The sequence below is a fragment of the Phalacrocorax aristotelis genome, chromosome 20 (genome assembly GCF_949628215.1).
Source record: "Phalacrocorax aristotelis chromosome 20, bGulAri2.1, whole genome shotgun sequence".
Classification (NCBI taxonomy): Eukaryota; Metazoa; Chordata; class Aves; order Suliformes; family Phalacrocoracidae; genus Phalacrocorax; species Phalacrocorax aristotelis.
The window spans coordinates 4,384,475-4,407,392 of record NC_134295.1 but is presented as its reverse complement, the minus strand read 5'-3'; the positions used below and the strand labels follow the sequence as shown (position 1 = coordinate 4,407,392).

Here is a 22,918-nt window from a genome sequence, read left to right as displayed (position 1 = left end):
AACCTTTGCATTCTGAGTCACGGAGCAGAGGTGCTGTCACCGCGCTGGTGGAGGCATCAGCCCTATTGTTAAGGGATTTTGGGTTTTTCCACTGCGCTCTGGGAGCGTTGGCCGTCAGCTGCTGGCGACGGGTCACGGCTGGTGCCCCTTATCCCCACTGGTGCCCCTTGTCCCGGCCCACCAGAGCTCAGCCTGGCAAGAGAAACGCATGGGAGTGGGTGGCAGTGGGAGCCTGAACTGATCCACTGCAGGAGACAAGTCCCTCTGTCCTGGGGACAGAACTAGCTTCATAATACTTTTTCCTTTTTTTTTTTTCCCCAGCCCCTGTTCTCTCTGCTGTTTATATTATTCAGAATATTGCTTATGTAGTAGAAAAATCTGGCTGGGGCAAGTACAAGTCATAAAGAGAGGAGCTGAATGACTTCATCACCATAGCGATGGATACTGTCATCAGGGCTACGCTTTTCTTTAAGCTCTTGTCTTATTGCACAAACATACAGCAACACAACTCGTGAGATTATGCCAAACCCAACCACTTCAAGCTAATTATTTTTGTCTGTATATGTGTATCATCCTTTATTGAGCGGGAGCTGTTCATGAATAACTATCTTTTTCAAGCATCTTAGCTGAACAATGCATGAAACAATGATCAAAAAGATAGGGGAGGAAGCCAAGCAACTTTTGTCTCTGATATGTCTTGTGTGTAGACTCCTCGGTCTGGGCTATGTAAGTTCTTTTGGAGACCTTTATTTTTGCACAATCATTTCATTTCGCTGAACTGTGACAGGCAAGATCCATAAATTCCACTTAACAATAAGAATAAGATGCCTTGTTCTTGTGTCAAACTAGCAGAAGCTCTGGGGTGAAGGCTTTCTTCCCCCACTCCTTCCTGCTTGGATGCCTCATGGTTCATCAAAGTTGGGTGAAAGAGCATCTTTGGGTATCTGGTACACTTGTTGTATGTGGGCTTCTCAAAAGTGGCTAGTCAAAGCCGAGAGGTCCAGAAATAGCAGCACACTGCTTTTCTGCGCAGAGCTGTCGATAATCCAGGATGATTTGTGCTGCTGGTGCTAACTATAGAGCACAGCCCTTGATGGCAGCAGGAGTGGGCATAGTCTTGCACGGTCCTGGCAGGGGTGAGACTTGTCCTGGTTTCAGATCAGAGCAGCACTGTCCTGTTCTGTAAATTGCTCCCTGTGCTGCGGATTATGTGGAATTAAAGGGATTTAAAATGCAAGATGTCCTAAGATAAATATCTCCCAAGTTTGGCCAGGCTGGCAGTTGTGTAACCCAATGCACTTGTTTTCCAGTATACTTTTCTGCATCCTATTAAGAAAACTTATCAGAGCAGCATGTGTGCAGAAGGGCTTTTGTGTTACCTCTTGGGTAGTTGTAGCTCTTGCTCGCCCGGAGGTGCCCTCGCTGCCAGGCTGCTGCTCCACGTGCCCATCAGATTAGCTCTGTAATCCCCATTTCTGCTCGCCCCAGAGCAGTGCTGGCTGCAAAGCTGCAGGGAAAGGCTGCTGGACCCCAGTGAGGCTCGTGCTGCTGCCCTTCTTGGTAGCACAAGCCCTGTTCTGCCACTACCTGCATCAGCTCCTCACTGCCCTGGGCACCCAAGGGAAGGAGCTGTGCCTCCCTGCTGCAGCAGGTGTTGCCTGGTCGCTGCCTGCGGCGAGATCTTCAGGGCTGCTTTTGGAGTAGGGCATTCAGGAGGCTCCTTGCCAACCCCGAGAACAATGTGTTGTAAGGGGGTATCTGGCACGGAGGCAAATGCGTGCGCTCGCTAACAAGCTGTGCGTGGTGTGCAGGGGGTGGTGGTGCAGGAATAAAGCATTTTAAAGAGACAAATGACAAACCAAGAAACCCACAAACTATTTCAGCCCTACTTACGATGTGGTGAATGGCCGTATTTTATCTCAGGAGGTGATGAGTTTGTAGTTGTGTGTTTCCATCTTGGGTGCTTATAAATGGCTCTTGAATTCCATATGAGGAAATAAAGACTGGTTTTGCACTGGGGTGGAAGGAAAGCACTTGGCTCTAAATACTTCTCTCCTTACACATCTGCCTTATGTCAGCTTGAGAAAGTGACTGTTCCATCAGGAGCTTCATCCCTCTGATACTATGGACCTATGTGCCCAGGAAACCTCCCTGGGGTGGATGGTGTTCTCTTTTTTTCCCACATGCCTTCCATTTCCCAGGTAGGATGGATTTCTCTCAACAGCAGTGTGTAGGACAAGTGTTCTTCAGGGCAGGGAGCTGATGAAATGCAGCATTCAAAAGGTCCAGCAGGTCCAGAGGTAGAACTCGGTGTCTCCTGGCTTATCCTTGAAGCTGAAGGGCTGGACAGACCCTGCATTCACTCACCATGTGCTAGTCTTCCCAGGGGAATAAAAGAGCTTGTCCCATGCATCAGCTCACCCCTCTCCTGACACGTGCCTTGTAGATCTGTTCTGCAGACCATGAGCTAGGCACTGCTTCCCTCTGTACAACACAGAAATTCTACTTCTTAAGCTGTTTTAGACATAAACAGCCCGCCCTGAGCTGTGGTTTTGATTAGCAGCGAGGTATGAGTTGTTGATCAGTGACAGCTGAGCCAGTAAACATAAGTGTATTTCCAAGTCTGGTTATCTTGAGCACAGTGTCTCCCCCCTCTGTGTGGGGGAGACAAAGATCCCATACGTACATAAACACAAAATCTTACTTCACTTCTTGGCTCTTCTTTGTGCTCGTGGCACCAAGAGCTCCATATGAACATCAGGGCAACGTTCCTCTGGAAGAACTTGCTTGTGTTGGCTGAAAATACTTAGGAACTTAAGCCCAATTTAAGCTGATACTAAGGTGACTTGTGGAGCTCAGAGTGGATTCATATAAATGTAAATGTTGCAGGGCCAGCATCGGGCCAAGAGGCAGCTCTTCTTCCCAGCTGGTGTGGTGGTACTCCACGTTGCGGTAGGACTCAGCTGTTCTGCAGGCAGCACAGGCTGGGCTGAGGTGGGAGTGGAGAGACCTAAATATGAAAATATATGGAGACTCTGGACTATTGTCTGTGGATTTGAACTATCTGAAAACTAAACTTGTGCTTAAATGTAGCTCTTTAACATCACATCTTTTATTGTAAACTAGCCACGAGCAGGCAGCTGAGGGGTTTAAAAGCAGCAGCGATGACCTCCTCCGGGAAGCAGAAGAGTGTGAACCTCGAAGCATCCATTGAATGTTATAGAAAGTGAGTGCAGCATTAGAGGGAGGTTTTCTCAGCAGCCCCAAAGCTCCCTCAAGATCAACAATTGTAAGTTTTGCTTTGTATTAAAAGGAAGTAAGTTAAATGTGGCCCGAGAGGGAGAAGGGGATAGTGTAGTCCTAAGAGATGTCAGGTTGATGTCCACTTGCTTCTCCAGGGAAGGAGCTAGCTTTACTTCTGTTAGGTTCCTGAAAGACTCTAAAAACAGGTATTCATCTAAGAATCTGAGGCTGAAATGCAGTTGCATTGCACCTTCTCTCTTGGACCATAACATCTAAAGAGAAGTGAAAAAATTTGCCTTGTTCTTTCAAAGGAGGAGGACTTCCATGAATTTTTGGAGCCTGAGACTGTAGTGCAAATAGACGTCAAAGTGAAATCTTCTTGCCCTTGTTTTTTTCCACAGTCTGCAGAAAACCTTTTGTACGTGCTTATCCTGCTCTATCTACGTCTAATTAAATCCCACCCACTTCTGCTCCTGCTGGCTTCTCCAGGCACGGTGCTGTGCTGAACCTGATACGTCTCTGGTTCAGCGCTCAGTGTGACCAGCTGATGCTACTCCAGGCGGTCCAGGTCACCTGCTGTGACTTTGTGCAGAGCTCCAGCAGCAGAAGCTGGACTTGCAGGCCAGAGGTGGCCTGGAGCCAAGCAGGTGGTGCGGATTTCCTGCAGCGGTATCAGCTGCGATAGGGCAATAAATAACTGATAAATGTTCATATCGAAGCCAACGTCATGGCAAAATGACTGTTAACTGCACTGTAGCGCTGCTTTCCCGTCTTCACCTGATCTCCCCTGCTTGCTTCATCCAGTAGTCCCAGAGAAACAGTGGAGGGGCAGCCACAGGGTGGGTGCGGGAAGGGTGCGATGGTGCGGCTGCGTTGACCCCTAGGTGTGTGGGGAGTGTTCAGCCATCTTGTACCGTGTCTGAAAGTGGCATCCTCCCCGTTCGTCCTGCACGAAGGGCTCTCAAAGCCAAAAGCCGTTGTAAGGGGGTGTAAGGAGCAGTCCCATGCCTGGCATGTCCTAACGGCGGCTTCTCTTCCTTTGCAGAATGGGCAGGCTGCTCCAGAAGAAGGTGGGAATCCTCCATCCAAGGTAAAAATGCCCTGGGGTTATGTCTTTAAGTCATCTCTCTGAGCTGCATGTGGGGTGTGAGCTGACTTGGGGAATGGGTTGGAATCCTGTAAGCTGCTGCTTTGTAATCTGGATGTGTGTATGTGGGAGTGTAAGGGACTGGAGTAGGGGAAGAGAAAAGATAAACCTCCTTCCTGCCTGTCCCTTTGGTCACCCAAACATATCTGGAAAATTTCCCAAAGGGCTACCTCAGCCCAGTGCACAGGAGATGGACTGGAGGCCATAGCAGAGGGCTAGGAGCGAGAATCCCTAGGGTGTTTCAGTGCCGTGTTTACACCCTTCTCTATGTGTGATCTTGCCAAATGGGATGAGGAATACAAGAGTATTTGATAGTTTTGGCACAGCTGCCCTTGCTGAGCGCCTGGTATCTGTTTATTCTCTTGCCTTGGTGGGGCCAGGAGAAGCTTCTCTTCTGTCAAGTTGCCCTCTGCGTCCCTGTTAACATCAGCAGGGAATGGTGGAGGGAACTGAACTGCTGTCTTCCACATTTTGGGCAAGGGTCTTAATCTGCGAGGCCTTCTTCAGACACCTAAAGCTCTTCCTGCTTCACACGTGAGCAGCATGATGTCAAAGGACTTGATTTCTCTGATGTGAGCCCTCTCCAAGTATGAGACCGAGGTTGTTAGCATGCGTATTTCCTAACTGTGCAGGGCAGAAGAGCCATATCGGTGCCTTGAAATCATAAGCCTTTCAGGACTTCCTTTTCTGATACATAGATGCTGTAACTGTGGAGAATGACATTACGTGTTTGGCTTGGGAGACCTTGCTGAACGGCTTGTCAAGCATTTGTCCTGTAGCAGTTTCTCTGTCTGAATCATCATCCGTGCTAAAGGCCATGGGGGCTTATTCTATTGTTTTTCCAGTTGGTTACTGTCGTATTTTTAGTAAAAGAAATTTAAACCTAAAAACCAATTGTCTACTTTTCAGCCAGTTGTCTTCCAGGAACTTATGCTGGAATCCTAGCATTGCCACTACAACTTAACTACCTGTTCTGCGTTTCTGTCCCAGTTGCTGGCCTGGCACTTTTCCAGCGGCCTGCAAGAAATCTGCTGTGGGTCAGATGAACTCAGGTCAATGAGACTGTGCACTTCCCTCCCCTGAGAGTAGTGGTTTTACAGTTCTTCACTGTGCCTGCGTCTCTGGCATGGGGAAAAAAAAAAAGCCTCTTCTGGTTGGATTCCAGCTGGGCTTCTAAGACTTGAGACTTTGCCTCTTTCATCTTCAAACACTTGGCTAAACTGCCTTCCCGTAAAAGCCACTGAAGGATGTTGCTTTAAAAATAATTGAAATTTTTTTTCTTTGGAGGACATCGCTGGGACAAACCCTGGCTGATTCCATCTGTAGATGCAGCCCCACAGAACGATCATGCGATAGAGGCCAAAAAGCATTTGGGGCTCTCTTTGCTGCTCTGTGTCTGTCCCTCTGCGGGACACGGACGTGAAGTCCCCTTTGCAGCTGGGGAGCTGGAGCAGAGCAGCCGGCAAGTTGTCAACATCCCACAGCAGGGAAACCACAAGGGCCCCGTGCTACATGCAGGTGTCCTGCTTTCCACTTTTCCAAGGCCCTGTGGCCAAAATGCCTGTGAGCGGTGTCTGACAATCCCATTTTCGGTAACTTTTGAACGCATGAAGCCCTGCTACGTGCTCCTGAAATAAGCTCGGTTGCGTTTTCCAAGTTTGTACAAGGTACGTTTGCTACCAGCACAGACGAATGAAATCCCTCCTATAAACACATACCTTCAACTTCAGGGCAAACCCTGGCGCTCTGAACGAGCTGCGATGCTGCAGATGGGGGAGGCAGGCCGCGCACTGAGCATCTATATATTTTTCTGTTCATCTCGGGGTAGACGTCAGCAGCAGCTTCTGGCACTGGCTCCACCCACAACAAGGACTAAGGAAGGAGAAGGAAGCGGCAGTAGACATCTGAGCTTGGCTATTCTCAAGTTGAAGGTTGCTCAGGATCCCTCCCATGCCCTTCTGTCCTAGCTGTGTGTGGAGAGCTCTGAGGGGAAGAGGCACCTTTACTCTAGGTTTGTACTTGCTATCCTTTTGCAGCTAATTCTGTGATCTTTTCTAAAAATAGCCTGAAGCAGCGACAGCGGCGATTGCTCAACACCCACGCAGAAGCGCCATCCCTCCCCCTGTCCCCGTAAGTAGGATGCTGCCAGAAGTACAATCGTTATGTGCCTGGGCATTAACCAAAGACACTTTGCAAAGGAGGAAACCCAAGAGTTCCTCAAAAGAGTTGGGAACTTCGCAGCTGGTAGCGCGAGACTGATGCAGTCTAACTCCTCTGTCATCATCTCACCTGCTGTTGTCACACATTAGGGTCTTTGGGCATGAAACATGATGAAATAGTCACCGCAGAGGCAGTGACAGGATGTTTTGGGCCAGGCTGGCTGTGATCTGGTACTTTCTAGCTGCCTTTGTAGCTCCAAGTCGGCTTCCTGCTGAGAACAGCTGGTGCATTTCACAACTTCTTGCAGCTTTTATTCCTGTGTGGATTCCCACCTTTCAAGAACAATTGTGGTACACAAGTCCCTGCAAGCATTGTACCTCAGTGTGTTTATCTGAGTATCTTGGAAATGCCTGCAAGATCCTACAGGTTGGGCAGAGAGCTGACTGGAGTGCCTGCCTCCCTCTGCAGTCAGGGCCATCCCAACAGCATTCCAGCTCTGTGGCCATCAGGTATTCCAAGCCAAACCCTCTCCAGACAGCGAGCACAATCCTAGATTGCTCATCCCCAAATCCTTGCTTACCTGGATGTTCTCAGTGTGTCTCTACTGTAAGAGTTTGCAATGTGCCAGGCAAACCTGGCCACATCCCTGAAACCAAATTGCTAATTCAACGCTATATTGAACAGGGGCCTTGGGCAAAGAGAGGTACAAGGATGGCTTTTTTGTTTTCCTCTCCTCTTCGGTGGTGGTGTCTGACCCTGTTTAAATTTGATGTTGGCTTTAGGATAGCAGCAGCGCAGTTGGTGCAAGGTGTCAGTGCAATGTCTGCAGGATGCTGAACAGCAGAGCTGCTCTTTCACATTCATGTTGGTGGTAGAGGAGCAGGACTGCTGCTTACAGGCAGGACTACTATCCTGATTCTCTGCATTTCAGGGCTTGCTTTCTTCCTCTTCTACCTGTCATCTTTGACACAGCCTGGGCTGGCACCGAAAGAAGCATCTCCTGTGACAGCATTGGGTTAACCTCAGCTGTGTCTCTGCGCTGGTCAGGAGCAGAACGGGCGATCTCTTGCCTTGCTCTCAAAAGCTGCTCTGCTCCAGGGGTTAATCGGCAGTGCTGTGCGTCAGTCTCTAGGTACTGAACCTCATTCTCTCCTATGTTATTTAGGTTTTAATTGTCAGGTAGGCAATGGTCCTTGTTCAGTTGGGGAATGGCAACAGAGGGCTTGAATTCAGTAGAAAAATGGAACCTCTGATAATTGGGGTTTTACAGCCTGCTCTGCAGCCAGCTTGGCTGAGGGGTGAGCTTGTGCTCCCTGAAGGTGCCAAGTGCGAGGAATTATGCATGAAAGTACAACACACAATTAATGAAATCACTTCATAATGAAGAGCAGAGGAGTGGATTTGCAGTGCTGAGTGTGCCCACTCCCTCTCTGAAGGTAATGTTGGCACGGCTGGGAGTGCTGATCAGCTTGTTCTTGGGTGATAATCACAGTGTGCAGTGCAAACTGGGGAAGCGAATAAGTAACCTCTTCCAGCTCTGCTTCACACCATAAAATAGACCTTTGAGACCAGAGCGAGGGCTTGCTCTGCTGTGCACACCAGGCATGAGGTGCCCCACCTGCTTAGGCTGGGACTTGCTGTTAGGTAGCTGTGGGATGCAGTAAATGGGAAAACAGGGCTCTTTCCCAGAGCTGAATAGCTCCTGCTGATTTATCGTGTCCTGACCAAGTAAAGCTTGCAGAAAGATCTGCCCCCACAGCATCTTCAGCAAGGGAGGCTCAAGGTAGGACCCCTGGACACAGACACTTTGGGCCAGAGAAATACTTGCATCACCAGCATTAACGTTAGTTTGTGTCGTTCCGGGTGAAACACCCTGCTATAACAGTCTAGTGATGACAAAGTGCGGTGGCAGCCACAGCTCTGAACTGTAATTCTTTGGGATGACTTGGAGGAAGGACGGTTGTAGCCATTTACCTGTGATAGCTGAGAGACGTGAGGCTGCTCTGTGCCAGTCCTCTGTGTGCTTCAATAGCAGTAGTCTGCTGTTAGAAATAAGGCTGATTCTTATGTTTGCTAAACTCATTACGTACCAGCTGAGGTACTCAAGCACAGCTCTTCACCGGGCTTTCCTGCAGGCTGGACTTCACTGCTGGTGAGGAATCCTGCTCTGACCTCTAGGCACAAGCTGGGAATTTTTCATGCTCCTCCAGCAGGATGTGAGAGAGGAAGACTCTGTGCTGCTCCGTCGTGGCATACTGCATCAGTGCTTGCTCCTAGCTCTGCTTTCCAACAGTCCCTCTCTCCGTCACCCAGGCTTTGCACTGTGCGTCTCGCTGTAGGCTTCGCTGACTGGCGGAACAGTTGTCCTGTCTCCTCTGGAGCTGCATCACTAAGTGGGTGATCGGAGGGGAAGCTTTAAGCACCTTCTCTTCACAGCAGGGGAGAAAGAAAGTCTCGCCTGAGACCTGCTGGCCACCGAAGGGCCAGCCCTGTGTGCCCACCTAGTGCCCAGGTGATGGAGGGCTCTCGTTGCGTAGGCTGCTTGCTGCCAGCGTTGCACATGAACTCCAGCTCCAGGCTGCCTGCGAACCTTGTTGACAGAAGACATGTCGCAGTGGTGTGATCCTCATCACTACTGGACACCACTCTAATTGCGGCCTCTTAATGTGAAGGGTTTTAAAACAAACAAGTGAAATGCTCTGCTTTGAAACAGGCCTGGTGTGTTTGCACAGCTGCTGCTGTTTTCTCCAAGAACTGGAAAGCTTTTGAACGTGGGAAGAGACAGGTACCTCAGCAAATCCCTTCTGTGCCCACTGCCCCTCCTCTGTTGCTTCCAGCCGCTCGGCGAAGAGCCGGTCTGGTCCCCCAGGGCTGTGCAGGGCCTGGGATAACCTGGTGGGAGCAGAACGTTTTGAGGATGGCACGGTGGTGCCTGGAAATCTGCCTTCCCCTCTGCACCACAGGGACGGGGCTGCAGCTATTGCCGCCCTCTTAACGTTTGGCTTTTTCAGCCTGTCAGTGGTAAAGCTCTTAGTTTAAACTGGCTGCTCTGTCTTGTCAGTTGAAGTAATCAAGTGTGTTTGTTCTTAATGTAATGCCTGACGGCTGCCTGGCTTGTTCCTGCCAGAGCATTTGCTCTTCATCCTTGGCAAGGCCGGGCTATGGTTAACAGCAAGCTTCTGAGCTCTTAAAAAATAAGAACACAACAAATAAATGCCTGTTTGAGGAGCAGAGTCTCTGATGAGCTGCAGACTCTAATGAATAATTGAAGAGGGGTCAGTTTACAGGACTTGCACACGAGGAATGCAGCAGAGTCTGCAGAGTTGGCGAGCAGCGCTCACACAGCCCTCACGCATGGTGTGCTGACCCATCAAAACTGCTCCGGTTTCTTCTCTTCCATTTCCATCCCCTCGTGGGTCAATAGAAACTGCCTCAAGCTCCGTGTCTCTTACTGAAGGAAAAAAAAAAAATCTTTTGCCGTGACTGGAGGAAACCTGTGTCATCCCTCTCCCCATCAGAGTTAAAGGAGTTCCTGAGCCTGCAGCAGAGTGAGGGATCCTCCTGCCAGCCCCTCCTCGGGCAGGCTTCGCCCGGCTGTCTGAGCTGGAGGGGCAGAGGGCACGGAATCGCTGAAGCCAAGTTCTTTGCGGACCCCGGAGGAAGCGTGAGCAAGGCCGGAGCTCTGCCGGCACTTCCCTGGAGGGGTGGAGGAGTGGTGGGCTCCTCTCAGACTGAGGGAAAGGTGGATGGAGACTGGCCGCAGGGGCTGGGGTGGCGGCAGCTCCCTCTGCGCCAGGGACAGCAGCAGAGGCCTGGCACGGAGAGGGCCCCGAAGAGCTCAAACTAAGTAGCTTACTTAGTTTTTTAGTAATTTGATTTTTGAAGGGGTCAGTGGCCTTGGGTCTCTGGAGTGTGACAGCCCAGCAACTGGGAGCTTTGAGTCCCCTGGGCTGGGTTTGTTGGGGGGTCACTGGCTCCATGGCTGGCTCAGGTGCTGATCCAGGACTCTCCCTGCATACGCAAGCAGTCTCTCTGAAGCTCCTGCAGCTTCACAAATCTCAGCTTTATTTGGAAGTCAAAGCCTAGTTTTGACACAAGCAGTAAATTCCTTCCATAGCTCCAGGTGAAGCTGCAATAACTTTTTCCCCGCCGGTTGCACTGTGCTGCCTTCCCAGGGCTGCCACGGGGCTGAGGAACAGTCCCAGCTCTCCTCTGAGGAATTCTGCCTGGCCGGGAGCCCTTCTCCTTCGCCTGTAGGAAAAACCACTCGCTGTGTGCCTGGGGCTGCCTCCGCAGTGAGGGAGGCAGAGGCATTGCCTCCCAGAAACCCCAGCTGATCTCATTGCAACAGTGCTCTGAGGCAGAAAGGGTTTCCCAGCTGCAGCGTGAAATCCAGGTCCTTCCCTTGCTGGTCCCGGAGTGCGCAGTTGGGAAATGTCACCCCTTCGGATACGGAAAATGAAGGTGTTTATCCCTCATTTGTACTTGAAACCTCAGTCTCAGCAGAGCTTGTGGCGTGGCTCTGGGAATACCAAATGCACTGGGAACACAATCTTTTTGTGCTCCCATAAGCGCTCTGAGACCTGGCGGTATTGATTTCCTCGCCATCAGAGAGGTGTATTTAACCGGATGGCTCAGGCTGGCCCGGCTACAGATCGGGAATGTGCAGTGTCTGCTTACAGAGAGGGGGAGACGATGGCCCTACACCATCATCAGGCCAGCCAGAGAGCACCGGGACTGGGGTCAGCGGTGGTCTTTGGGGCTCACTCCTTTAGTGCAGCAGCACCGGGAGGGAGCCCCAGGGTCTCCGTATGGACAGAGCTGGGGAAGAAAGCTCCTTAAAAGAGCATTTTTCCTATCTTGGGGGACCAGAACAAAACATGTTATTCCCAGTGTTCAGGGTGACTGTAATTCCTGTACTGTGGTGTTTGGGAAGGGGATGGATGGTGATCTTCACGTTACAGTCCCGTCCCCAGCACGTGTGTGCCTGTGTCACGGCTGAGGCACGGAGGGGGCGGCCGCCGGCTGGATCACTATTTTTTGCAAGCTTTAAATGAAAAACTTGTGCTTTGCTGCGACAGGCGCTCATCCTGTATGCTCTCACTAGGGTGTTGGTAACACACAGCTCAGGGTGTTTTGGGCGTGGGGGGTTTTTTAACATTGATAACATTCAAAGCCACCATGAAAATGTGACGATCTCTTTTTCTCTCAATGTTATCTCACCCATGTATCCGTCCCAGGGGGTGGGAGAGAGGTGGGTTATTCCACATACCAAAACCTGGTAGGTACCAAGCAAAGGCTTTACCAAGTCCTGAGACCACTTTTCATGTGTCTTATTGCGAAAGAAAACTGCCGGCAGCATGTGTGCTGTGGGAGGAGTATGGAATTCCTGCGTTCCTGTGATAGAGAATAGTTTCCACATCCCACGATAACTCCAGGGGCAGCAAGCAAGTCTTGGTTCTCTTTTTGAAACCAGCATTATATTTTATAATTCAGTTAGAAGGAGTTTTCATCTTCTGTACCGAAAGTAGCAAAACTTCATCATGCCTAGATGGAGGATAGTGCTTTAATGCTGGTTCCTAAGAGTAATATTCTTCATTTAGAAAAGCCTGGGAAGGGATCTCCTGGTTTTACCACCATCAAAGCACGAGGTGATCTGAATCTGCTGGGAGTGGACCTTTCCTCCTTGCTGGGAAACATGGGTAGGGCTGCAGAAAAGGGAGGCAGTATCCTTTGCACTTTCTAAATGGAGACTAATTTGTTCTGTAGAAGCTGCATAATTAAGTAGTTCCTTATCTCCTGGCAGTTAAAGGTGTTTTCCTCTCTGGCATCTCATTTCACTGGGTGCAAAGTCCTGCCAGCTGCAAGTGCTTCTCTCGCAGCTCCGCGGCAGGCCGCAGTGCCACAGGAGAGCTATTGGAAAGTCTTGGTGAGGTTTGGGAAGATGTTTTGTCTGAGCTTGTATCTTGAGCCCAAACTGCTCATTGTCAGCTGATCCTGGCCAGCTGTGGCTTGTAGTGCCTGGAAAGGGTGGAGAGATTTTTTTCTTTAAAATTTTTTTTTAAAGAAACTTGCAGGGTCTGGTGCCAGAATGCCCCTGGAGAGAGCCAGGAGCAGGGAGGGGGACAGGGAGTGCAAAGGGGGGTGCCTGTGCCTGAGCCTCCCTGCTCTCCATCCCACAAGGGACTTGAGCTCTCTGGCATAAGGCAGATATTTTGGTGCTCCTGGTCAAATGAGTCGGCTAAAAACAGATCAACAAGGATGTTGTGAAGCAGAAGGGCTTGCCTTGCCACAGGAGTTCTGCTGTGTGAGGCCACCTTCTGCCTCCTCCATTCTTGAACCTCAGGCTTTGCTTGAGAGGACATCCTATCCCTTTACCTGTTGGTAGATCCCCCCTGTTCTGGGGGTGCTGAACCCTCTCACAGAGGTGTTTAGGAAATGGGTGTTTATGAAATGGCTCCTTGCTGCTCTTACCCTCCTGTTTCAGAACAGAAACGTGTTTTGGGCATTGAAGATGCTCCAAGTGCCACCTGCTGGAGTGTGCTTGAGGGGGAGCGGTAGCCGGGCAGCCAGCCTGGCAGGGTGCCCCAGGGCTCTCGGCCCCGTCGGGGCTGACACAGCCTGTCCCGTGGCTGCAGACACCGGTACCTGTCACTCTTGGCCCCGTCGGGGCTGACACAGCCTGTCCCGTGGCTGCAGACACCGGTACCTGTCACTCTTGGCCCCGTCGGGGCTGACACAGCCTGTCCCGTGGCTGCAGACACCGGTACCTGTCACTCTCGGCCCCGTCGGGGCTGACACAGCCTGTCCCGTGGCTGCAGACACCGGTACCTGTCACTCTCGGCCCCGTCGGGGCTGACACAGCCTGTCCCGTGGCTGCAGACACCGGTACCTGTCACTCTCGGCCCCGTCGGGGCTGACACAGCCTGTCCCGTGGCTGCAGACACCGGTACCTGTCACTCTCGGCCCCGTCGGGGCTGACACAGCCTGTCCTGTCGCTGCAGACACCGGTACCTGTCCCTCTCGGCCCCGTCGGGGCTGACACAGCCTGTCCCGTGGCTGCAGACACCGGTACCTGTCCCTCTTGGCCCCGTCGGGGCTGACACAGCCTGTCCCGAGGCTGCAGACACCGGTACCTGTCACTCTCGGCCCCGTCGGGGCTGACACAGCCTGTCCCGAGGCTGCAGACACCGGTACCTGTCCCTCTCGGCCCCGTCGGGGCTGACACAGCCTGTCCCGAGGCTGCAGACACCGCTACCTGTCACTCTCGGCCCCGTCGGGGCTGACACAGCCTGTCCCGAGGCTGCAGACACCGCTACCTGTCACTCTCGGCCCCGTCGGGGCTGACACAGCCTGTCCCGAGGCTGCAGACACCGGTACCTGTCACCACTGGCCCACAGCGCTCTGCCGGGAAGTCCCATGCTCTGTTACTGCTGCTCTCCTCGCTGTCAGAGCATGTTGGTGTCTATTTGTGGCCTCTGGGTTTTTGCAGTGTCTCCTCCCTGTGACAGCTCCATCCACCTCCACAGAAGGCGATGTGGGTCACTTTCTGACATACAAAAGAACTGAACTTGCTGGTGAGAGAAGGGGCCCATGAAAAAGGGGGGAACTGCTCCATCTAAACACCAAACAGGGTAAAACTGCACCATCTTGGCCTGAGTTTTCCCTTTTTAGGGATTTGCTTATAACCCCTGTTGTGGGGGCCAGGATCGCTGCTCGGAGTGGCAGCAAAGTCCTTCCCAAGGGTGACCACATTAATTTTGCACTGAGCATTTGGCTGCCTCTCTGAGTGGAGAGGAATCGCCATGAGGAAGACAGCGGAGTGCTTCTAGGATGCTTAGAGTCTAAGGCTTTTGCTTTAAATGATACAGGGGGAGGTTCCTGGCATTATCCGTGCCACGATGGAGTTGGTTGTTCAGTGTTCCCAGCGGCCTCAGTCCCGTAAGAGTTTGTGCATGAAGGTAGCAATGGACAGGATTTCCCGACGCCGGTGTTGCTGGCAGCCTCGCTGTGCAGAGGTCTGACTGTGTGTCCTGGGTTTCTTCTCCCTCCCCCGTCTTTGGTTTGTTTTCTTTTTCAGAACACCAATAAAACAGTCCTCAGAGATGGTGGAGAGTGAAACGTGCCTCTCTCCCACCGCAGCGCTGTTCCCTCTTGGTAATCCCTTCCTGCAAACCTCTAGCAGGAAAGCTCCTGCCAGGAATCCGCCCCCGTCCTTATCCACTTATCGGGAAGTTCCACTTGCCGAAGTCTCTGGTGCTCCTTAGCTGTGTTTGTAGAAGCGACTTTGTCCAAGACTTCCAGCTTCAAAGCCACCCCCTGGGCTCTGGCTGCCTCGCGAGGCTTTTGTCTGTCAAAACACCAAACGCCCTTGTTCAGCGTGAGTTTAGTTTAAAGGACTAATGAAGCTGACTCTTTCCCTGCAGATCCTCTTGGATTGCTCTAAGAATCTCCCTCTTCTTTTAACCTCTGTCCGTGACCCCAAGCATTTATGCTCCTCCTGCAAAAAGCTGTTGCTGATTCTCTGATGTCTCACAGGGGCATGGGCTTACCCCTTCCCTCCATCTGCCACCTGCTTTTATAAAACACCCAGGACTGAATTCTTCTGCAGCTTTTCCTGCTCCGTGTGTGGTTGGAAGTGGCTGAGGAGCTCAAGTGAGAGGTCTGGTGTCTTTTCTCCCTGACCCTTTGCCGATGCAGACAGGCACATACTAAGCAAAAGTAACCCTGTCTTATAAAACGCAGTGAAGCGATGATCAGACCTTTGCTTTGAGAAGGCAGCCCTGCAGTGACGCTGGATCAGTGATGTTCGGGGTGATGCTGGAGTGGGAAAACTGCAGCCCAGAAGTTTTCATACCCAGAAGGGAGGGCAGCCGTGGGGCCGAGGGAGCTGGCATGGCCCAGGGAGTGTGGGCTGGGATTAAACCCGATGGAACATGTGCAGAAGAACAGGACAGAGTCTCCTCTTGGGCAGAGGGGTTTTTAAATCTGCTTGAGGTTTCAAATAATTTTTTTTTTTCTTTAATTGCATACGTGGTATGTGTTAGCACAAGAAAGGTGGCTTTGGTGTTTAATCTTTGAATGCAACCTTGATACTGCAATGCCCGCTTAGTTAGATAGGGTGAAACTCTTTAATTCTCCCGGGTGTTTTTTTTTAACTTCAGCAATTGAATGAAATCGGTACGATCTCACAAAATGTTCTGCTTGGCTGGACTTCTGTTTTCAACTTCTCTTCTAAGCTGTAGTGAGTGGCAGGCCAGGAAACATCTCCCTTCCTGATAAATACGGAGTAGCAGCACCTGTTTACTCTGACAGCTCTTGCTCTCCCCTCCCAGCAAAGCCCCAGGAGAGCGGTGGGCTGACGCGCTGACCCTGCCGTGTGCAGGACGTGCACGTAGCACAGGTACGGGGTGACATTTCTCAGCCCCTGAGAGTTCCCGGAGCAGTTGCAGACTTGTCGAGAGGCATCGCTCAGAGGGCAGGTTTCCTGTGGGGGTAGTTAGCATCGCCTGCCTTGCTTTCCTGGAAGTCAGTGGATGGCAACAAAGCGAGTTAAAATCTGCAGCTGCTGATACGACCATCTCGCTGCTGTGGGCAGCACTTCCTCTCGTGTCGAAATGGCTCTGCCTCAAGGCACAGCTTCCTTCTCTCTGTCCCATCTCTCTAAACAGGTCCAGCCCATCCTCCGTGCTGGCTGGCGGGTCCGTTCGGATGCTGGTACCTCAGGCTGAAGCCCTTCGCTTCGCGAGGGTGTCTCTGCTCAGGGCAGAGCCGTGCTGCTCAGGGGCAAGTGTCCCACAGGATTTTTCAGGCTGGGGCCAAGTCTGGGGGTTCCCAGGAGCACTGAAGGCGATCCACCAAAGAAGTGCAAACAAAAGTACGTGGTTCTGGACAATTTTTTGGTTGCAAACGAGACCAGCTATCAGCCTTGCCCAAATAAGGCCTTTGCAGGAGGGGAGGCAGTGGCCTCCAGAGGTTTCTTTGCTTTGTTTGTTCCCCTTTTTGAGAACCACCACTTTAAAAAAAAAAAAAAAGTTCCAGACAGAGCAGCCTTTGCCTCTCTGTTCTTTACAACAGCAAAAAGAGGACTTGCTTCCTCTGGAAAGCTGTGGCATCTCTTGCCTCCCGTTTATTTCAAGCTCCCTCCAGAGCAGGAGTTGTTGCTCTGTAGGGAGGTTATTGTTCTGGAGTAGATTGTATAAAATAACTTAATGCAAAAGTTCAGGAGTGTGAAGCTCCCACTCCTGAGGCTGGCACCCAGGAGCACAAGCTGCAGCCCCAGCGGCTGCACGCGGTAGATGTCGTCTTCATCCAGTGCTTCCTGGCCAGCAGCTGAGACCTCTGCTGAGACATCCCTCTGGTCTAGCACGGGGGCACCGGTCCCACTTCTGAAGCGTGTTGATGTGACAGCAGCTGGCTCTCTTCAGGCAGCAGTTCTTCACACCATCGCCTTCCTGTTTATGAAACCCTGATCCTTCCCTCCCTGATGCTGTTCCCAGTGCTCAGTGGGATGTAACTGGATCCTAGCAGGAGGCAAAGGCAATCCCTGGTTATTCTGATTTAAATCTGTAAGGCTAGCAAGCGTCCTGTTTTATAGAGCTGATGTTGGGACTTGTTGGAGCTTAGCCCTACAGTCAGGTCTGCTGACGCAGAATTTGATTGCAGCATCTTTAAACCATGCCCTGGGACCCATTTTGTGTCTGGCACCACTGGATTTGGGGATCACCTTTCCTAGGGCTGATGTGCCAATGACCGCAGGTTCATGCAAGGTTTACAGCTGGGTCTTGGCACATCAGTGCCAGCATCTGGCCCACTGCTGCTGAGACAACATCATCTCGCTTCTCCCAGGACCCAGATTTTTGCTTTTCAGAACTATCAAATAAGGCCTAGAAGCAACTTAATTCTGCCCTAAAATTGTCAAACTCGCCCAGGATGTGTAAGGTTACTTGGGAGTGTGATGGAGGAAGGCTCTTGCCTCACCTCAGCCCACGTATTTCTAGCCCTTAGACCCACAACCTGCCTAATCACATGCAGCTGCCTGCACCACAGTTTCCTTTGGTTTATGCTTCTTGCTTTAGATCGATCGCCTTATATTGGGATCATTACCTCTTTGGTTGGTTCTGGACCCTTCTCTTGGGAGCAGAGACAGCGAAGCAACGGAGGCTTGCGTTCTTGCAGCAGCTTTTCCTTCCACGGCTCCCTCAGCTGCATCTGAAGCAAAGAGCTGATGGCTTCTGCTTCTGACCAAGACTGGTTTATGGTCTCTGGGTTTAGCAGAGGGACTTCAGGATGGGCCTCTTCCTTGTGCAAAGCCTCAGGGGTTCAAAGCGCTGTTTCTAGGGGAGAAGAGGGGCAGGCAGGCTGAGCCAGGCCCCTGGCAAGGCAGGATGGGGTGAGGATGCAGGTCTTTGTGCCCATATTAACGCACAGGTCAGAAAACTGATCCGAAGAGAGGCCAGACCACAAACCAGGGTGCTGCATCGTCCCGTCTCACACTGAAGCATGCCTGCCTTCTGCAGCTGCTTTAATTCCTTGCACAAGCTGTAGCTGCCCAAACGTAAGCTCTAGCTTCTGTGTTTCTCTGCTGCAGAATTGTTTTGAGATCCCTTGTGCCTCCTGCCAGTGAGGAGGGAGCGATTGCCCCCCGGGAAACGGGCTGTAGGAGTGGGAAGGAGCTGTCAGGGCGCTCCATGTAGATACACCTGCAGCCTGGTGGCAGTTTGAATGCTGCAGTCCGGGGCAGCACTAAGCAACTTAATGATCGCAAAAGTTGCATGGATCTGGAAAGAAGTTCAGCAGGATCTGTGACTTTTCTAAGGTACAGAGCAGGGACAGCTAAAGGGATTCGTAAAGCAGCAAAGGACCTTGCAGTGACACTGGTGAAGCAGCTGGGTAACTTTTGAAACCATCTAGGGCATCTGTTTTGCATAGACAAAATGCAGATGGCCTCTTTACGGGAACTGGGATTAAGCACATGGCTCACTCTTTTCCTTGCAAACATAAAAATTGGGAGAGAATCAATTCAAAGCCATAGGGCTGAAGCCCTTGTTCCCTCTCCGCTCCAGTCCGTGTGTCTGGGCTGCCTGTCTGGCTGTATTAAGGTACCCCTGGATGTACAAGAGCAGGGTGCGGAGCGGTGTCACGGTGCAGGAGCTGACCCTGAGCAAGCAGGCAGGATTGTGCAACCCTCCCGTAAGATGTCAGTGTGCAAACCTCACGTGGGGCCTCGCAGCAGCGTCCCAAAGACCTGGTACGGCAGATGGCCAAGCGGTGACTGACACCGGGCAGGGACAAACGAGGGAAGGGTGTGTGGAAGCTGCCTTCTCCTGGCCCCTTCCCTGGAGACCTGTAATTCAGCTGATCCTACAGGGAGAATATTTGTGCCGGGCTCAGCATTTGTGCTGCTCAGAGCAGGGGCAGCTTAACTTTGGGGAAGAAAGTTATACAGACTCTCAGTTGCTTGTTGCTGCCTTGTGTGGTGGCTGCAATTGCTCTTTCTATGCCTGTTTTCCTGTCTGTGACATGGGGGGACTACACTGATCCTTTTGAAAATCCTGCTGAGATTTGCTGATGGAAAGAGCCATGCCTAAGCACCCGTAAAGCCATCCAGTGTTTTCATTTGGCTGCTGGTACTGTGCAGCCATCGCCACACAATGCAATTTCCCCGTACAAAACCACAGTTTCCTTTCAGCAAAAAACTCCCAAAATACATCCCAGTGACGTAACTACTACACTCGGGGTTCTCGTGCTGCTCTGGGTGCTGCAGAGTGCTCTAAGTTCAGAAGCCAGCTTGCAAAGTATGGGAGAATAGCGGCCTAAAGCTTTGGAGATGCTGAGGCTCCTCTTCCGCAGCAAGCCAAGGATCCAGGAGGCAAGTGTCTAGCTGATAAAATATCTGCTCTGCGTACAGTACTGTGCTGTGTCTCTTCTGCAGGACACGAGAAGTTGGTGAATCGCCTGACCTTAGAGAGTCAGACCTTACCCAGCTTTAATTAACGACTTCTCTTTTGGAAAAGGCATTTCTGAGGGTAAACTGCTTTCTAAGAAGTGTCTTTCCTAGGTGCTGCCAGAATTTGGGAGTGTTTTGGGACAAGAGCATGTGTTGAAGCAACAGAAATTAAAACAGCTTCTGGTTAGTTGTTGATGAATAGGAAGCAAAATGCCAAAAGCGTAATCTGCTTCTAGCTCTTGCAGGGTTTTTTTTTCCCTTGCATTTAGATGTGACTGTCTCAACCAGCAAAGTGACAAAACGCGAGCAAAAACAAACCTGTCTCTTGGCTTCTGGCTTGTAAAATCCTTCCTCAAAAAAGAGGGGAAAGTAGGAAGGAGGACTTGTATTTTGAACTTGGTGTCGGGAAAAAAAAACCAAACCCATATGTATGTCCCCAGCCCCTGATCTAGGATGACTAAGCCATCTGTGCAGTGCGAAGGTGGCACTGGGAAGTTCAGAAGTTGTCTCCTCCTCTGACTTGAGCGATCTCCTGGGTTCAGACCTGGCCGGTGGCCAGGCGTGTCCTTTTCTTTCCCAGGAGCAGCAAATATAATTTCCCAGTGGTGCAGGAATCTGTGTAAAATGGCCTCCCCCGAGGCTGTGGGTGTCAGGAGATGGCTGGTAGCTCACAGGAGCGGTGTCTTGCGCTGGTGTGGTGGACCTGCAGAAGGATCTGTGCTTGTGGGAGAGAAATCAATCCATCCCCATCCAAGGCGGGGTTTAGCGCCTGCTCGCTGGTGGGAGCCGTGAGGGAGCCGGGTTCCCCGTGGGTGGATGTGATCCCCGGGGGGGGGCACTGCTGAGATTTTTGTGATCGCTTTTGGGTGCTCTGGCAGGGGTTTAGTTGTGGCTTTGGTAGATGTGTCGGCTGGCTGCCCCCGGGCGCCCGCTTCCCACAGCGGCAGCGGGACAGCCACCTTCTCCCAGACCCAAGGAGATCTTGGCGGCTCCCGCAGCAAGGGCAGCGCAATGGAGGGGAGGAAGGGGAAGAGGTGACTGCAAGGGCCTCCTCCGATCCGATTCGGTCCTTCCGGAACTGAAAATCAGTTAATCCTTAACTCTTATCTTGCTGTTTTCACACAGCTTCTCCCTTCCCTCAAGGCTTGCTTTTTCTTCTCTCGCCTCTCTGTAGCTCCTGTCCTACTTTCAGGTCGCTCTGCTTCGCGCTGCGCCCACCCAGTTGACGTTGCTGGCGCCGAAGAGCCCTGCCAGTGCCGCAGGCTCCGTTGTGCTGACGAACTGCTTGAAAAGACACAAGAGAAGTCACAGCACGAGTCTCTCTTAGCTCCCTTCTGTCTGCAGTCACATGAGTTTTATCTCATCCGCAGCCAAAGACTTGAAATTCTTGGAGGAAATGTTTTAAATGTGATTTGATTTGGGGGTGGGGGTGGTGATTTTTCTATTCAAACTTAGCTCGTTATCCAAAAAACAGGTTAAAGAATACCTAGATGTGATAGGAAATCTACGTACGTTCATTAAAATACAGCAGGCTTTGGGATTCACCTTGCAAAAACTTACTTGTTCCTTTACGTCTGAGTTTTTGGGGGAGAAGGAGCCATATCCTAGCTGCGAAGCACTTCTTTTCTGAGCTCCCTTTAAATGCCTCTGCCCCTCTCCCTGTAAGGGTTCACAGAATTGCATCTGGCCCCAGAGGCAGCATAAACTGACATTTCTGACATCGCTCAGGGACCTGTTAGAGCAGCTGGGCTGGCCCTGCCCTGCCCTCGAGGGATGTGGTGAGTTTTGGTATTTGAATATGTTCCTCCTGGTTGCTTTAGAAACGCCGAGCGTGCCCCTGGAGAGATGCCCTCTCTTTGCCATGGGGGTGCCAAACTTCCCCGCAGACCCAGGACACCGCTCCCAGGACAGATGCGTTTGGTGTAGCTGAAAGTAAAATCTGACCTAGGTGTTAATCAACCTGCAGGAAATCAATTCTCTTTCCTTGGCGGTGGCACTTTGATTGTGGGGGATGTGTGTAACCAAGTGCCGGCACCGTGTCCTTCTCCACCACCCATCAGAGTTTATCAAAGCCTTTAGCAGCAGCTGGCTCCAGCTGCTCTCCTGGAGCCACCAACACAGCTCGGAATCGCATCCCGAGGAGCGATGGCTGGTGGGACACCACCAGTGACTGCACACAGCTCGCCTGGTCTTGCTAAACAAGTTCTTTGGGAAAACTTTAGCGGAGTATCACAGCCCCTCTGTGCTGACGCTTATTTATTGTCCCACAGGCAAAATCAGACATCAGTTGGATAGAGAAAGACCTTGTGGACGCGGCAGACAAGGTAAGAGAGCCTGCTGCAGACGTGCACCTCAAGGAGACTCATGCGTTTAATTTGCACTTTGTCCCATGACAGGTCGTCCCACGTAGGCGAGGGCGGAAGCAGCGCTTGCAGGGACCTCTCTGAAAACCAAACCCTTTCTTGCAGCACGCCCCTACCAGCCCATCTCAGCTAGGTGGGACTGCTAATACAGAAAACAGCTATTACTCACTTGCTCATGTGACATCCTGGACTTGACTTTATCCTCCTCCTCCTCCTTCCTCCCCACACCAAACCCCTTTCCGTGTTGTCATTTGTGTCTCCTGTGGCTTTTTGATCTTGTCAGCTTGCTGGGGCAGGCGCTCCAGTGTTTTAGCTCCACGGATGTACAGTGGGGTTTTTTGATTGCTTTTCTGTGCCAAGCGCCTGATAACACAACATGCAGAATTGTCTTGGTCAGGACAAGATTTATCAGATCTTGCCAGGCCCACATGCAGAGAGCTGCCTGGCTGCAGCACCTGCACGGCTTCACTGAGCAGCGTAAAGCTTCCTTGGAAGCAGCGATGCTCATCTTTGGACTGCGCGTTGTGGGCAACGGTTTCTGCTCCAGTGGGACCGTGGCAGAATGAAGGAGGTGGCAGTATGAACCGAGCCTCCTGGAGACATGCGCTCAGCAGCTGCACGGTGCTGTTCCATGCTGCTCTCTGGCATCTATGCCCAGCTCCCTTGCTTTGGACCTCCTCAGCTATTGAGGTTCCCTCTGGAGCTGGGACCAGCTGCCTTGCTGGTATTAAGTCATTTGTTTCTTTCGTTGTCAGTTCTCAAAGAGCACGTTCTGGGGGCGGAAGAGGCGAGACAGTCATAAGTAGCCTCTCTGGGTCCATACCCAGATCCTCTTTTCATACTCTGCACTCTCTGGAGAAATTCAGAGATCAACGCTGACACAGGGTTATTTCTAATTGCAAAGGTGTGTGGGTGTCTTTTTACTCATTTCAAGGCGTTTCTTTCTTAACTGCACTCTCTGGGGTCTTGCTGCAGAAAACATCTGTCTGTCCTGACCCAATGGAAATGTCAAAGGGGGAGAGGCTTGGAGGGGGAAGGAGGCAAAACAAGCGATCT

General features: G+C 51.5%; 1 protein-coding gene across 7 annotated transcripts in view; it reads left to right on the top strand.

Annotated features, from left to right (window-relative positions):
* Positions 1–22,918, top strand: part of RPS6KA1 (ribosomal protein S6 kinase A1) — a 45,281-nt gene that overhangs the window by 3,797 nt on the left and 18,566 nt on the right. For 2 of the 7 annotated variants that reach the window (XM_075114853.1, XM_075114852.1), the window contains exons 2-4: positions 4,289–4,333; positions 6,455–6,520; positions 21,770–21,823. In XM_075114853.1, coding sequence (XP_074970954.1) covers positions 4,289–4,333; positions 6,455–6,520; positions 21,770–21,823 — 165 coding nt within the window. The remainder of the gene's footprint in view (positions 1–4,288; positions 4,334–6,454; positions 6,521–21,769; positions 21,824–22,918) is intronic. The other 5 variants (XM_075114856.1, XM_075114855.1, XM_075114858.1 and 2 more) reach the window with 3 other exon arrangements.